Raw genomic sequence first — 14,360 nt, 5'->3', positions numbered from 1 at the left:
GTCGCCACAGGACCTAAGAAGCCGAAGAGGGAGAAGCTGAGCCGACCTGCCAAGACGACACCACCGGTGGAGCCCTGCGGAACCGTCTCACCACTTTTCCCGACGACAGAGGAGATCTCCCGCCGGAGAGTCTTCTTCCCTTAACTGGTGGGGACAATCAGTTGCTGCCTTCTTTTCGCCGTCCCGAAGCATCTCGTGGCCGCCTGGCCTGTGCCAAGCACTCCGGCAATCGGGATACCACTTTTTACCTCAACCGCGAAAGAGGGGTAAAATCCTTTTGTGCGGAAAACTCCACGGCTGGCCTCATCCCTGGTAGTGCAACGACCTTCAGCTTTCCTCCACGTCGAGATCACCTCTTCCTCTGGACGACGCCGTGACTTGCACCCACTACCAGGAACGACTACCACCGCTGGAGGATCCTTTCCACTTTTAAAAGGTACTGTGTTCCGCCTGGCCTCCCTTGCCACCGATTGTACGGGGTAGATTTAGTCCTCGGCTCTCGACCCTGGGTAGGCCTGGGACACCCTAACTAAACTTTTCGGAAACGTAGTAAAACCTTTTCTACTCACCTGTAAAGACTTGAGACAGTGTGTGATCTTGGGCATATTTTCGCCTGGCTCCCTCTAAAGCGGCCCGAACTAAATTTCCTTGTTCCACCATTGTCTGCCTTTGCTAACCTTATGTGAAAAGTGTTTTATCGTACTGCTCTCTTTATTTCTACCTTTTCCCTCCCTTTTTTAATAACTTGTTGGAGTACCATCTAACGTTAAGCGCTCACCTCTGGTTGGAAATAAGTGGTGTTAACTTAGAACTGTCCAACAAATGATTAGGGATGTACATATGAGTAATAGTAACTGTGTTTTGACCTTCTTACCTTTTCTCTGTGCTAGTGTAATTTATGAGTGTGTCTTTAATAAATAAGTTTATACTTTTACACCTAGCTCTGGTCAGTGTTTGTTTGTACTACTGTGCCTCTGTACCTATTGTGTATCCTCTATATACTGTCTAACTCTTCTTGAGGGAAGTCTGACTGCTCAGCCACAGCTACCACAGTGAATCTGTGTGGTGCAGACTGCTACCAAGTGGGTTTACTGCCAACGCCTGTAGTCTTAAATCTTTTGCAGTGGTCCCAGAGGGAACTGCACAGGTTTCTGCCTAACAAGGCTCCTCTCCGTCCTGTGCAGGAGGAGGTTTTTAAGCTGGAGTCTGTAATCCTCCAGGGCAGTCACCTGGTCACGCTCCAGTGGCCGATCCGGAAGTCCGTCGGGCCGGTGCTGCGCTATTTTATCCCTTAGGGTCTTTTCCAGGGTCTCCCTTTCTCTTTTCTTCTGGGCTCCTATTTTGATGAGCACACCTCGTAGGGTTGCCTTAAATGCATCCCACAATGTGTGTATGCCCACTTCCCCGTTGTCGTTCAAGTCAAAGAACTCCGTGATGGCATCTAGCACTTCCTGCGCAATGACCTCGTCTTTGAGAAGGGAGTCATTACATTTCCAGCGGCCTCTGCGTTCCGCGTGCCAACCCTCGGCTATGGTGACGCGGGCCATGTCATGATCTGTCCATGGGACCGGGTCCACACTGTAGCCCGAGACGTGTGGGCGAAGCGTTTCGTCCACCAGGATGTAGTCGATTCTAGAGAATGAGGTATGGATGGCCGAATAGTACGTGAACGAGGGGTCGTCCGACCTGGGGAATGGAATCGTGTCGACCAGGCCCAGCTCAGCGTTGACCCTCCGGAAGCAGCGTGCCATGGCCTCGTCTACCGGTCTGACGTTCGGAGGGCCAAGTCGCTTCCTATCAAGGGCCGGGTCTAGGACCATGTTGAAGTCCCCCCCTACCACTATTTTGCCTTGGACAAAGAGTTTGAGCCTGTCCCTTACTTCCTCCCAGAACTGGGCTTGGCCTTCATTTGGGCCGTATATAACTACGAGGGTCAGGGGGGCCCCCTGTAAAGAACCCCTCACCATTAGGTAACGTCCCTCGGGGTCCTTCAGGGACGCCTCTTGTTCAAAGCCTACTCCCCCTGCTAGCAGAATCGCCACTCCCCTCTTCTTTGACTTATGTGATGCACAAAAGATCTCGCCAATCCCTCCTCCCCTCATCTTGGGTTCCTTCCCCCGGGCCCAATGTGTCTCCTGCAGGAAAAGCAGGTCTAGCTTAGCTCTTCTGAACTCCCTGCAGACCAGGGACCTCTTTGTGGGGGTATTCAGACCTCGCACATTCAAGGTGCCCACCCCCAGGGCCGGCAAGCCGTCAGCCATTATCTATGTTACTCTCCCGGCTGGCCACCCACGTCATGCCTAAAACCCTGTTTCGCTTCATTTGTCTCGCTTCTGGATTGCTTGGATTCCCCTACCCCCTTCCCCTGGGGCCCTAAAACTGGCCCCAAACAACCCCTCCTCCCCCCTCCCTGAAAAAGCCTCCCCCACCAACTTGAAAGGACCCCCCCACCCCCCTACCCGACGTCCAGCCAGTAAGTTCCGCCATCACTGGCATGTGGCTGGACCACCAGCCTGACCTCCCCTGGCTAGGCCCGCTGAACAATGCTCATCTCCTTGAGCCCCCCTTTTCCCCCCCAACCTCTTCCCCGTCGGTTGCCCGCTGTATACTTGCTGTTCCAGGGGGTAGAGTCGTCACTAGGACCTCACGTGCTTCCACGCCTGTCCTACAGCTTGTCAGGGCTCCCCTGCCGTCAGCCCTCCGAGTCCATTTGTTCTCCTTCCTGGGCGGGAGGCGGGGTATTCAGTTTCTTGTATTTTCGTGAGGCTGTTTTCCTTCTCCTGGGTCCCGACTGACCCGGCCCCCCCCTGGCCAGAGCCTCCGGGCCGATTGGGCTTCTTCGGGGGGCTGGGTCCACCAAGTAATCGTGTATGGCACCTCTAATGTCCTCTTCTGTGATTAACGTAGTACTTTGGCCCATATATTCGAAGGACAGGGAGAAAGGATACCCCCACCTGTAGCGGACCCCCTTCTCTTTGAGTAGCTGCGTCAGGGGACGGCACATTCTGCGCTTCGCCAAGGTGTAGGCGGAAAGGTCCTGAAAAATGGTGACCTGGGCATTGTTGTAGGTGATCACCCCTGCCTTCCTCGCTTCTTCCAAAACCTTGGTTTTTTCCGTATAGTAGTGGAACCGGGTTAGGACAGATCGGGGGTTCCCGGCCCTGCCCCCTGCTCTATGCACCCTGTCGAACGTGGGTTCTGTGGTCATCTCCTCCGCGAACAGAAGGGTGATAATGTCCTTCACGACTCGGGTTAGGTCTCTCTCCGTCTCCCCCTCCGTTTCCGGGATCCCGAAAAATCTTAAGTTATTTCTCCTTTCCCTGTTTTCGAAGTCATCAAACTGTCTAGCCTTTTCCTCGTCCCTCTTCTCCAAGGCCGAGAGCCTCATATCAAATTGAACCTCCTGTGCCGTTGACGAGGACTGGTTGGTTTCTACCCGTTGCAGCCTCTCCTCCACTTTGTCCACCCTCTGTTCCATTTTTTCAAATTTTTGGGCGATATCTGATCGCATTTCCCTAATTTCCTGGAGGATGGAGGCAAAGCCCTTCTCCATCGCCGTCGAGGGCTCCGACATGCTTCCCGGGTGGGTCGGGTCACTGGGGTCCGTGTGGTTGCTGGTGCGATTCTTATATCTGAACGCTTGCAGCGATTCTAGCCCGTTCATGCGATCCCTCTCAGTGCCCCCCTTGGGGTCCGCCTCTGGTCCAGATCCCCCACGTCTTGGTGCGGTCTCGTGGGGGGTGGGAGGCTGCCTCCGTCGTGTTCCAGCCTCTGTTTGCTGTCTGGGGGGAGAGTCAGGCGGGCACACGCCCCAGGATTGTCCCCGAGGGCCACCACCTGTTTAGGCCTGGTCTCTGTCCTTCCGGCCTCGCTGGGTTCCTTTGTTGGGCTGGTGGGAGATATCCCCTCTCCCCGGCGTGTATCGCGCTGTGCGGCCAGGCCAGGCCAGGACCCCTCTAGGTCTGTGATGGCTGGAGTGGGGTGTGCTGCGGGGGTTGCCTTGGCCCCCGCCAATCCCGGGTTTGCTCCCCTTGTCCTGCGATTGTCTCCTGAGGGCCAAGGGGGGGCAACGTTTTCAGGCCCCGGATGCTGGGCCTGGGGCCGCCGACTGGTGCGGGAGCCAAGGCTGGGGGTCCGGTTCCCCTCTTGGGGGATATTGCCTGTGGTGGGCCCGAAGAATGAAGCGTGCGCCGGCGGGAGGGGCCGTTCCGGCCCGACTGGCTCTTTGCCTTTCCGGGCCGCTTCCCGCCACCGAGGTCTGGCAGGGGCGGGCTCGGGCCAATCCTCTGAGGCGGACCGCCGGAGCCCGTCCGGGGGTGGACTGGCCCGCGATCCGCTTTGCTGCCGTGGCCCCCTTACCTCCTCCGCCCGGTGTTGGCGTCGGCTCCGTCAGCCCACTCCTCCTGGGTCCGCGGGGCGCTGCACTCCGGCTGGCGGCTGGGCTCCTCAGCTGGGCTCTGTCCGTCTGCAGGCCTCTCCCCATCCCCGCGTTCTCGGCCGCGACTCCAGCACGGCCCGAACTCCGGTTTTCGGGGGGCGGCGAGGTCCGCTCCTTCGAGCCGAAGTCTCGCGGGGGGGTCACCCGCCGATGGCCGGGTAGCTGTTTCGCCAGGGGGATCCGGGGGGGGCTCAATCCCTCTAGAAGGCCCTGTCCTGGCGGGAGCTCGGCACTAGGCAGCCATTGCCTCTGCGCCCACTGGTGTTCCCCGCTGAAGTACCTTTTTAGTTGTTTTGGTGAGACATATCGTGCGGTCGGTGTTGGTGGCACGTTCTTGGCATTCTTGATTGCTTTCCTGGGGTACCCCCTGCCGGCGAGCCTAGTTTGGAGGTCAGTGGCATGTTTGTCAAAAGAGGTGCATTCGGTGCAGTTTCTTCTGATGCAAAGGAATTGTCCGTACGGTAAATTGTACTTCATGCTTTCCGGGTGGTAGCTGTTGAAGTGAAGCAAGGTGTTTCTATCGGTGGCTTTGTGAAACAGTTGTTTTGAGATGGTCGCCAGATCTATAGATGTGTAGATCTAGAAAATTGATCCCATGGAAATCCCAATGTATGGTGAATCTGATGTGCTGGTTACGCTGGTTCAGCCATCCATGGTAAGCCTTCAGATCTTCAGAGTTGCCATTCCAGATGAGAAGAACGTTGTCGATATATCTCTACCAAAGGATGATGTTCTGTTGGTAGGGATTGTGCGCTGACAAGCTGTGTTCTGTTTCATAATGGGCCATGTATAGGTTTGCTATGTAGGGAGCGAACGTAGCGCCCATGCTGACCCCTTTGATCTGTATGTACAATTGGTCTCGGAACAGGAAAAAGTTTTTGGTCATGGCCAATCTGACACACTCCAAGATGAACTCAGTGGGGACCGCCGTGATGTTGCTTCTTGTGTCGAGAAAAAGTTTCAGTACTTCCAAGCTTTCTAGCTGGGGTATTGATGTGTATAGAGCTTCCATATCAAGGGTGGCCAGGATGTATTCAGGTTTAATATCAATCTCATTCAGCATAAGGATGGTATCTGTGCTGTCCTTTAGATAGGAGTCCATTCTGTTGACAAAGGGTTTGAGAAAAAAGTCGGTATAGACCGAAAGGGGTTCAAGTATCGAATCACAGGCGGAGACAATAGGTCTACCGGGTGGATTGGTGAGGTTTTTGTGCACTTTAGGTAGTATGTAAAATGCTGGGATGCGTGGGTGGTTTTTGTTTAAAAATCAATGTTCCTCGTCGCATATCCAGGATTCTTGTAGAGCATGGTTTGTCAGGCTCAAAATTTCTTCCTGCAGTTCTTTGGCCGGATCTCTATGTAGAAGTGAGTATGCATTGACATCGCTCAATAGACGTAAGCATTCTGTGTCGTAATTTATGGTATTGGAGAGGACAATACCCCCGCCTTTGTCGGCCGGTTTGATTGTGATAGCGTGATTGCTTTCAGTGAGGAGAGGGCCTTTCTTTCTTCAGTGGAAAGGTTATCCGGATAGAAATTCCTTTTGGAGAGACCTTCCCAGATTGTGTTGGTCACCATTTTCTCATACGTGTCGAATTCACAGGGGATAGTGTGCGGTGGTGGCATGAATGTGGATTTAATTTTTAATCCTGTGGTGTTTTCTTTATCCCTTTCCGGGGGTTGGATCCGGATGGTGAATGTTCGGGTAAGTATACCTCAAAGAAATATTTGAGACGAATGTTGCGAAAGAAGCGTTTGAGTTCGACCTCTGTGTCGAATGCTTGGGCCTTGGCCGCGGGAACATACGATAGGCCCTTTTCCAGGAGGTTTATTTCTGCGGTCGTCATTGTGTGGTTGGATAAGTTGAAGATGGGAATCCTCTCTGTTGTTGTCCTTGGTTGTTGTACCACTGTCGGGTGCGCATCTGTGGCCCCTGCTGTGCCGATCTCTTGGGGCGTCCTCGTTGCATGCCTCTGGGAAATAAAAGGTTGCTGTGGGTGCTGTTGGTTGCCTTGGCCTCCACTGGCACTTCCGCTGCTGTTGGAAGAACTGCATGAAAAAGTGACACCGCGATTTCTTCTGTTAAAAGGTGCCTTGTTGTTGGATTTCTATGTAGTAGTTCTCTCGGAGGTAAGGGTACGTTTTGTCCTCGGCATAGTTTTGTAAGTCCTTCTTGAACTTTTGTGCCTTTCTTTCGATGGTGATGGCTTTGAATTTGTCGATTTCGGTCTCTAGCTTCTCCAGTTTTAGTTTGGCATCTTTGATAGTGGCGTCCTCTTGGAATTTCTTTTCCATTTCCATGAGTTCGGTGCCTTGTTTTTTACATTCCTCTTCGGCTGTATCGATGACAAGGATCAGCCAATAGCGGCTGCATTTATTACCGACACTGCTGAAGTTTTTGTTGAATTTGGGGTTGTCGGTAAAAACATGTGGTATATTTTTCACTTGTAAACCCTCTGGTATTATGCCTACTTTGAGATATTCTAGCATACATTTACCATGCATTTCGGTACGGATTAGTTTCTTCTTTTGATTAGTATTTTCTAATTCATCTTTAGCGAGGCCGAGGGTGAGTATGACTTCTGGGTTGCTGGGAGTGGAAGTGGTACCCAGAAGTTTTTTAAAAATAATCTTCTGAATAAGACAAGATGTTGACATTCTCCATGATGTAGGTTGATGGTGGAGATAGTGTCGTGTTATCTGGATTGTTTCTTTCTTTGTTTAGGAAGTTGCAAGGATTTCCTGGAGAGTAGGGAACGGTTGCAAAAGCCCACAGCCACGGGCTGTACTCTGAAATGTTTATCAAAAAGGGCACTTGGTTGATGCCTTGCTCTACCCAGATGGGGAGGCACGTATTAAAGAGAGAAATTGAGCAAGGTCATATGGTACCTGGCTGATTAACGAAGGGTGAACACACACCTATGGGGGTTACACCTTGGTAAGTGTGTACAAGTAACTGTAAATGACTTCTGACAAAAATATATTGGGGCAGTTCTGAGTACTGCAGTTAGATTTTTAATAAAACTGCAGTTTACCCGTTTGTAGATACACTTGATTGAGAGTAACACAAGATACAACAGTATTTACACATTTTGAAGGTATAGTAACCAGTTTGTGAGTGACAAATTTCAAATATTTGTAACGTCTTTTCAATGCTTACACATCCACTGAGTGGTCCTTGGGAAGGAGACCAGTGGATTTAGTGAGGTGATAGCATGTAACAGTCAGAACATATACATCAAAACAATCAGGGGTTGAACAAGGACAACGTAGACAATATAACCGTCAACACGACAGTATTTCGGCCAGAAAGTGAGCTTGGATGAGCTCTGATGGTGTGGCCTTCATCAGGACGAGATATTCCAAGGCGGGAAGTATCTTGTGAGGTCTGTAGAGATAAACAGACGTGAAGTTATAGGAGTGGGCACATTTGTTAAAGACTAGCACAGGTATCAATAAATGAAGGACCGGTGCTTATCGGAACTTCGGAGCGCCGTGGCTCAGGGAGTAGCAGTGTCAGCAGTGCACTGGAGGATTTTCTGTTCCTGTTGTTGGAACTGCTGCAGGTACAGCTGTTCCAACATCATTAGGGAGTGCTACTTGGACCAAGGAGTAACAGAGCCATTTCATAGACTCTGTATTTGTGCTTCTGTACTGGCAAGTACTTGGGTATCCATGAGATTTTCATTTTAACATACCTCTCCGAAACCTAAAAGTAATTGCTCAAAAGAATAAGTAAGCAGTTCCTACAGAAAATAAAAATCAAACTAGGAAAATCGAATAAAAATAGAAAAGGGACTGTCATTTTAGCAGCTGAACATCGATATACGAGAATCAATATTGTGGCAAAGGACAGAGACCATCAGAGTTCAATAGGGCTTATATCAGTGTGGGAACTGCTGGGCTTAGACTGCCAACAATCTATGCAACAGTGCAGCCCAGTAAAAACACACAATAGTAGGGATTTCATCATTTTATTTCATTTAAAATCAGTTTCTTTAAATATTTTAATTACAAGTTCTGTATATAATGTCAGATAAACTGAGTGACCAACCCTGCTGCAGGCACTAAGGGGAATGAGTAGGACGGTATAGCCATGACCCCAAACCATCCCCCTAAGGCAGGCATAGGCACAAAACCTACAACAGAAGTCAGATCAGGGAGATGGGGCTCTGTCCCCTTCCATCATCACAAGAAAAGCTGAAGTGGCGGACACAGGATTCTTAGGTAGAGTGTGTGTGCTTTGAGAAAGTCCCATGGAAACGGATGACTTGCATATCCTGCTGGGAATGGGTAGGCCATCTTCAGCCACAGTATCAGGGTAGTTTGAAGCCCATCTCAAGTGACCCGAGGATGCCACTCCTTTGGCTTCAAGAGAGCTGCATATAAGACAGGACTACCATCTAATGATGGCGGGAAGAAGCACAGGTAAAACAGATTTGACCGCATGCCTCTAGGACTAAACGAAGAATGTGTACAGGAACACTGAAGGGCTGGAATGAGGCAGGACAAAGGTATGCAGTAGACACAGATCTGACTACCATATACCAAAGACCTGAACATAACTTTAACCCTTCTGCAAGCTCCCATAATACTCAGATAAAAACCCAGATTCCCAGCCTCACTTTTACGCTTCCATCCCATCTCAACTACCCTTAATAAGCTGAAGAACTTATATTGAAGTATAACATGGTGGCCAGACCCAACAGACCAAACAACTTGGAAATTTGCGTTAAAAGCAACATTGCAGCACATCAGAAAAGGATGAAGGAAATAGTTGTGAACAGATTCCTATAAGTCCAGCAGCAGAATGCGAGGATCCTCCACCACAGATTTAATCTTGCGCAGGAAAAGGACTGCCTCTCTGCCATCAATCAAGCGGTGATCATAGGTTAATGCAACATACATCATTGGCCGCACCTCCACCTATGGTAAGATAGGAAAATGTGTGAAACAAGTAGACCAAGCAAAGACCTATTATCACCACCAAAATAACCACATCCTGGCAAAAGGGATGGTGACAGGGCCACCACATTCTAATGACGAAGATGGACTGAAAATACCCATATGCGGCAAGCAGTCATGGGGTCAGAGTACATGGACCTTAATGAGGGGGATCAATATGAAAACAAACCAACTAACATCCAATAACATCCAAGAAAGGTGCCGGAGCACCTTTATCCCACTAGCATTAAAAACCTGAAGCAATGACATCCCAGTGATTGTGACATAATCAGAGAACCCAAGTTATAATGGCAATAACTAATGTTAAGAACTTGCATTTAAACTGTGATGTGACTCGAGGACCCAAATAAGAAGTTCTAGCAGGACTTATGTACTGGGGCCAACCAAAACGAGAGGCTGGCGATATGCTTGTGAATTGCTCCGGTTGAGTCTTAGGGGCAGCCATACCTTGCCAGCTACGGCAACTGGTCTGTCAAAGATCCCATGCATGCCAAGTATGGCCGACTGTGGCGGGTTGATGATGGGCGTCCCAAATAGTGAACCGAAGACTCCACCATTGCTGATGGTAAATGTGCCACCATCCATGTCCTCGATTGCAAGCTCATTCTTACGGGCCTGAAACAAGAACAAAATCTTTTCCATTCAAAATTCATGTAACACACCTGTTTTTCACATTTGGTGAAAGGTTCAGGCAATAGATGAGCAAGATGTGTGCCAAGTATTTGAGAACACAAGAGAATAAATAGGCAATTACATTCTGAATTTGTATTTCAGGGACAAAAGGCGCTTTGATTAGAAGAACAAATTACTTACCTTTCTGTAATGTTCTTTCTGATGGACTCTCCACCCACAGATTCATCATCTAGGATATCTAGCCCACTGTGCTATGGGTGCCGCTGTTGGAGCTGCCGCGTCCCTGAACCTGTTGCTGCTGTGGTGCCCCACCCCCATGTGAAGTCGCGCCAAGAGCCAGGGCGCACATAGAAAATCCGGTAGAGGAGACCCTTGTTTTGTGCTAAAGGTGCCCCTATTGGAGCTGTGGAGGCTCCTTTGCAGTGCAGGATACCATAACACGTTGAGTGTAGTTAGTGTTGCAAGAACTGATCCAACTTTACATTGTAAGGAAACCTCGATATTGCGCTTGTCGCTTTCCACTACCAGATGAGAGCAGGATTCCCTAGCGTGGCGGCCTTGGCAGTTTCCGAATTTTGTGGAGCTAACATCAAGAAGTGAATATCTAGGTACAATGGGGTGGGGGTAGTCTGACCAAGGGTGCCCCCTAAGCAATCGTGCAGGCCCTGTACTAGCAACTAGGACTTTTACTGTTACTTTAATTGTGTTATCAAGGTTGGAATCATTTGAATATAACAAGCATTTCAGTCTATTTTAATTAACTGCATGATGCTATATATGAAATATTACTGTATGCATTTTATATTCATTTTATTGATGTACTAGGCCTTGCATGCACCCTGCACTTTATAACTAAGTATACTAGCCAACCCCTAAATCACTATAATGGTGAAAAGGAAAGCTACAAATGATCCCCCTCGGTCAAAGCTATCAAAAGGGCCTTCGTTATCTGCAAGCCTATTGAGGAGACAAACGTTTTGATGAGAAAGATAGAGACCCTATTATGCGCTCTACCAACTCTTCTCTCTGAAGACCTAACTAAGGAATCTAGAGATACTCTCCACACCTCCAACTGTGTATATCTGGACCCAAACCAATTGTCTCGCATAGAACCACATAGCACACTAACATGTGGGGTGCAACACCAACTCCCATCTACAAAGGTGGGGAAAATCCTCCTAACTTGAAAGGCAGAGAGGCTCCCTCAGTAACTAATAAGATTATGACTTCTGGATTAAACCTATTTCCGAGATGCATGGCCAGCATGGGGGACAACCTGCCAGTCTTTGAAACACTGAAAAACACTGACCAAATAGGATGGGAGAACCTACAATATTCCAGTGGTGTTACATGGCCAGTTAGCAGTAGAAATCAAAACGGCAACGCCTGATTTAGATTCCATTAAAGTCTCTGTCATAATAACTTCCACTAGTCCTGTATGTTATGGCAACATTCCAGTGTCCAACAGATTTAATTCTTTATCCCAGTTGGACGATACAGATGGTGGTAGTGCAGAAAACATAGCAGTGTGTCCAACAAACTAGAACCTAGTAGCATGAGGCTGGGAACACAGGGATATGGAGCCTGCCGGACATTCACTACAGTCAACCACACTTACACCACCCAACACTTGCTCTTGTTTTACCATGCTGCTACCCGTCATGTAAATCATGAAGGACATGCACAGAAGACTAGTAGACTATTTTGAGACAGTGAAAGGGAACTTGTGGCTACTTGTAGGACATCACAAAACATCAATTGCTACAGGGGGCATAGAGACAATGTTGCCAAATTCCCATCTGAAAGACCAAGCACTAGTATTGGGAGAGAGGAAGCCAGAATAATGACCACACCAGCATAGGCTACACTTCCCTCACTCAGAAAATTAATTCAGCAATTGTCAAACATTCTGCTAAAAGGGGCATTAAACACGGGAAAACAATTTACCCCTACACAAGCTTGGGAACAGTGTACCACATGTGGGGAATAAGATAACTGAACATAGCTTCCATGAAAAGGGATTTTCCTATTGAAAAGGGGGAGGAACGCAAGGGAAGAACAAGTTACTCTCTTACCTGGTAACGTTCTTTCGATGCGATGGTCCGACGACGTATTCCATATCTATGACAGTAATCACCACAGCTGTGCTGCTTCGGAAAATCTTTCTGCGTCCTGCGTCGATGAAGTCGATACGCTGTCCTCGAGGACCTCAGTCGAGCCAACGTCACCGGATGTTATAAGTAGGACGCACGACACCCGTAGCCTCAGTTGTAGTTTTTTCCCCCCAACGTGTGGCACCAATCTTCTGCCAGTATGACCACAGAAAGCCTTGCGGAAACGTGAGCTGCAATTGCAGAAGAAATTCTGTAGTGGGGTAGGCAGGGAGGGAGCGATATGGAATAGGTCGTCGGACCATCCCATTGAAAGAACGTTACCAGGTAAGAGTGTAACTTGGTCTTCGAGGGGATTGGGTCCTCTGACGTATTCCATATCTATGACAGACTCCCAAAGCAGTACCAACGTATGGAGGGGGGAAAAAGAATTTAGAATATAGAAATTTAGAATGCTCAATCAAATTGCAGAATAAAGGACCGCCTTGCCAAAGGCCAGATCGTGCCCATGGATGGAATCTAGGGAGTAGCGACGTACAAAAGTATGGACCGAAGCCCAAGTGGCTGCTTCACAGATGTTAGGAATAGGAACACCCCTCTGAAGGGCATTAGAGGCAGCCATACCCCTAGTAGAATGGGCCCGTAGGCCTACAGGAGGGTCCTTACCCGCCAGGCGGTAACATTCAGAAATTGCCAAAATAACCCATCTAGACAACGTCTGCTTAGTAAGAGCTTGTCCCAAACGCCTTCCAGCGTAACCAATCAAGAGCTGATCGTCCACTCTGATCCGGGACATGCGAGAAATGTAGAAACTTAAAGCTCTCCTAGGATCTAACATATGGAGGCTCTCCTCGTCCTTACCAGGATGCAGAGGAGGATAACATGCCAGAAGAATAGCCTTCTGGCTTATATGAAATTCCGACACCACTTTCAGAAGAAAGGAAGGACTAACACTAAGGACAACCCTGTCCTTATGAAACACAGTGAAGGGTGGCTTAACTGAAAGTGCCTGTAACTCACTCACTCAGAGCGGAAGTGACCGCAACTAAAAATACAGTTTTAAGGGTCAACAGTCTCAAAGGACACGAATGTAAAGGCTCAAATGGAGCACCCATTAGAAACTTAAGAACAAGGTTCAAATCCCAACCGGGCACCTGGAAAGGTGACAGAGGGAACACATTAGTGAGCCCCTTCAGAAACTGAGAAATTAAAGGGATTTTAAAATAAGAACACTCCTCAGACGAGCGCTTAAATACAGACAACGCCGCCAGGTAACCTTTAATGGTACCCACTTGCAGGCCCTTGTCAGCCAAAGCAAGCAAAAAAGACAGAACTACAGGAATGTCACATGAAAAAGGATCCATATTCTTAACCCTGCACCAGTTGCAGAACTTTCTTCAAAGGCAACAGTGCAGGGACTTTGTTGCCAGCCGTCTGGCCGAAAGCAACACCTCCATCACGTCTTCAGGGAGGTGCCAATCCTTATACCTCAACCTTTCAGAAGCCAAGCGTGAAGGTCGAGGGATCTGACCTCTGGATGGAGAACCTGACCCCCCCCTCCTGTGAGAGCAGATCGTCAGGGAAGACGACGTGGAGGGCAGATGGACAAGTCGAGAAAGTTTGGGTACCACGTCCTCCTGGTACATGCCGGAGCAATGAGGATCATCCAGGAACCGAACCTCTGTAACCTCTGCAGCACTTGCAGAATGATGGGGACTGGAGGAAACGCGTACAGCAGTGGGAAGGACCACTCCACTACAAACGCGTCTCCTAAGGCTCCTCTTGGAGGAAATTCCCACGAGCAGAACCTTTCGCACTTCCGGTTGAAACTGGAGGCGAAGAGATCCACTTGAGGGGTCCCCTAAAGGGCGAAGATCTCCAGGAGAATCTCCTGAACCAACTCCCACTCGTGAGAGATCACTCTCTGCCTGCTCAGAGTGTCCGCCGTCTCGTTTTCGTCTCCGGCCAGATGAACTGCCGAGACCGAAACTTCCTGCTGTATGGCCCTGAACCAGAGCTGCATCGCCTCCCTGCACAGAGGAAGTGACCCTGCCCCCCCATTTTTTGTTGAGGTAGTGCATGGCCACTGTGTTGTCCGTCAGAATCAGGACATTCTTTCCTCGCACAGTCGGGAGAAAAGCCTTCACGGCAAGCCTGACGGCCCTCAGCTCCAACAGATTGATATGGAGTCTGGACTCCGACAGAGACCAACG

At 49.3% G+C, this 14,360-nt stretch overlaps 1 protein-coding gene across 1 annotated transcript in view; it reads right to left on the bottom strand.

The window, feature by feature from the left end:
• Positions 1-8,396: 8,396 nt before the first annotated feature.
• DLST (dihydrolipoamide S-succinyltransferase) overlaps positions 8,397-14,360 on the bottom strand; it is an 851,089-nt gene continuing 845,125 nt past the window's right edge. Inside the window, exons 14-15 of the mRNA XM_069637668.1 lie at positions 9,851-10,018; positions 8,397-9,364 (exon numbers count right to left, since the gene is read on the bottom strand). Of these exons, the coding sequence (XP_069493769.1) occupies positions 9,230-9,364; positions 9,851-10,018 (303 nt within the window). The 3' untranslated portion in view covers positions 8,397-9,229. The remainder of the gene's footprint in view (positions 9,365-9,850; positions 10,019-14,360) is intronic.

Source organism: Ambystoma mexicanum, chromosome 14, assembly GCF_040938575.1.
Source record: "Ambystoma mexicanum isolate Mex_15411 chromosome 14, UKY_AmexF1_1, whole genome shotgun sequence".
NCBI classification, from domain to species: Eukaryota; Metazoa; Chordata; class Amphibia; order Caudata; family Ambystomatidae; genus Ambystoma; species Ambystoma mexicanum.
This window is presented reverse-complemented; position numbering and strand designations above follow the sequence as displayed.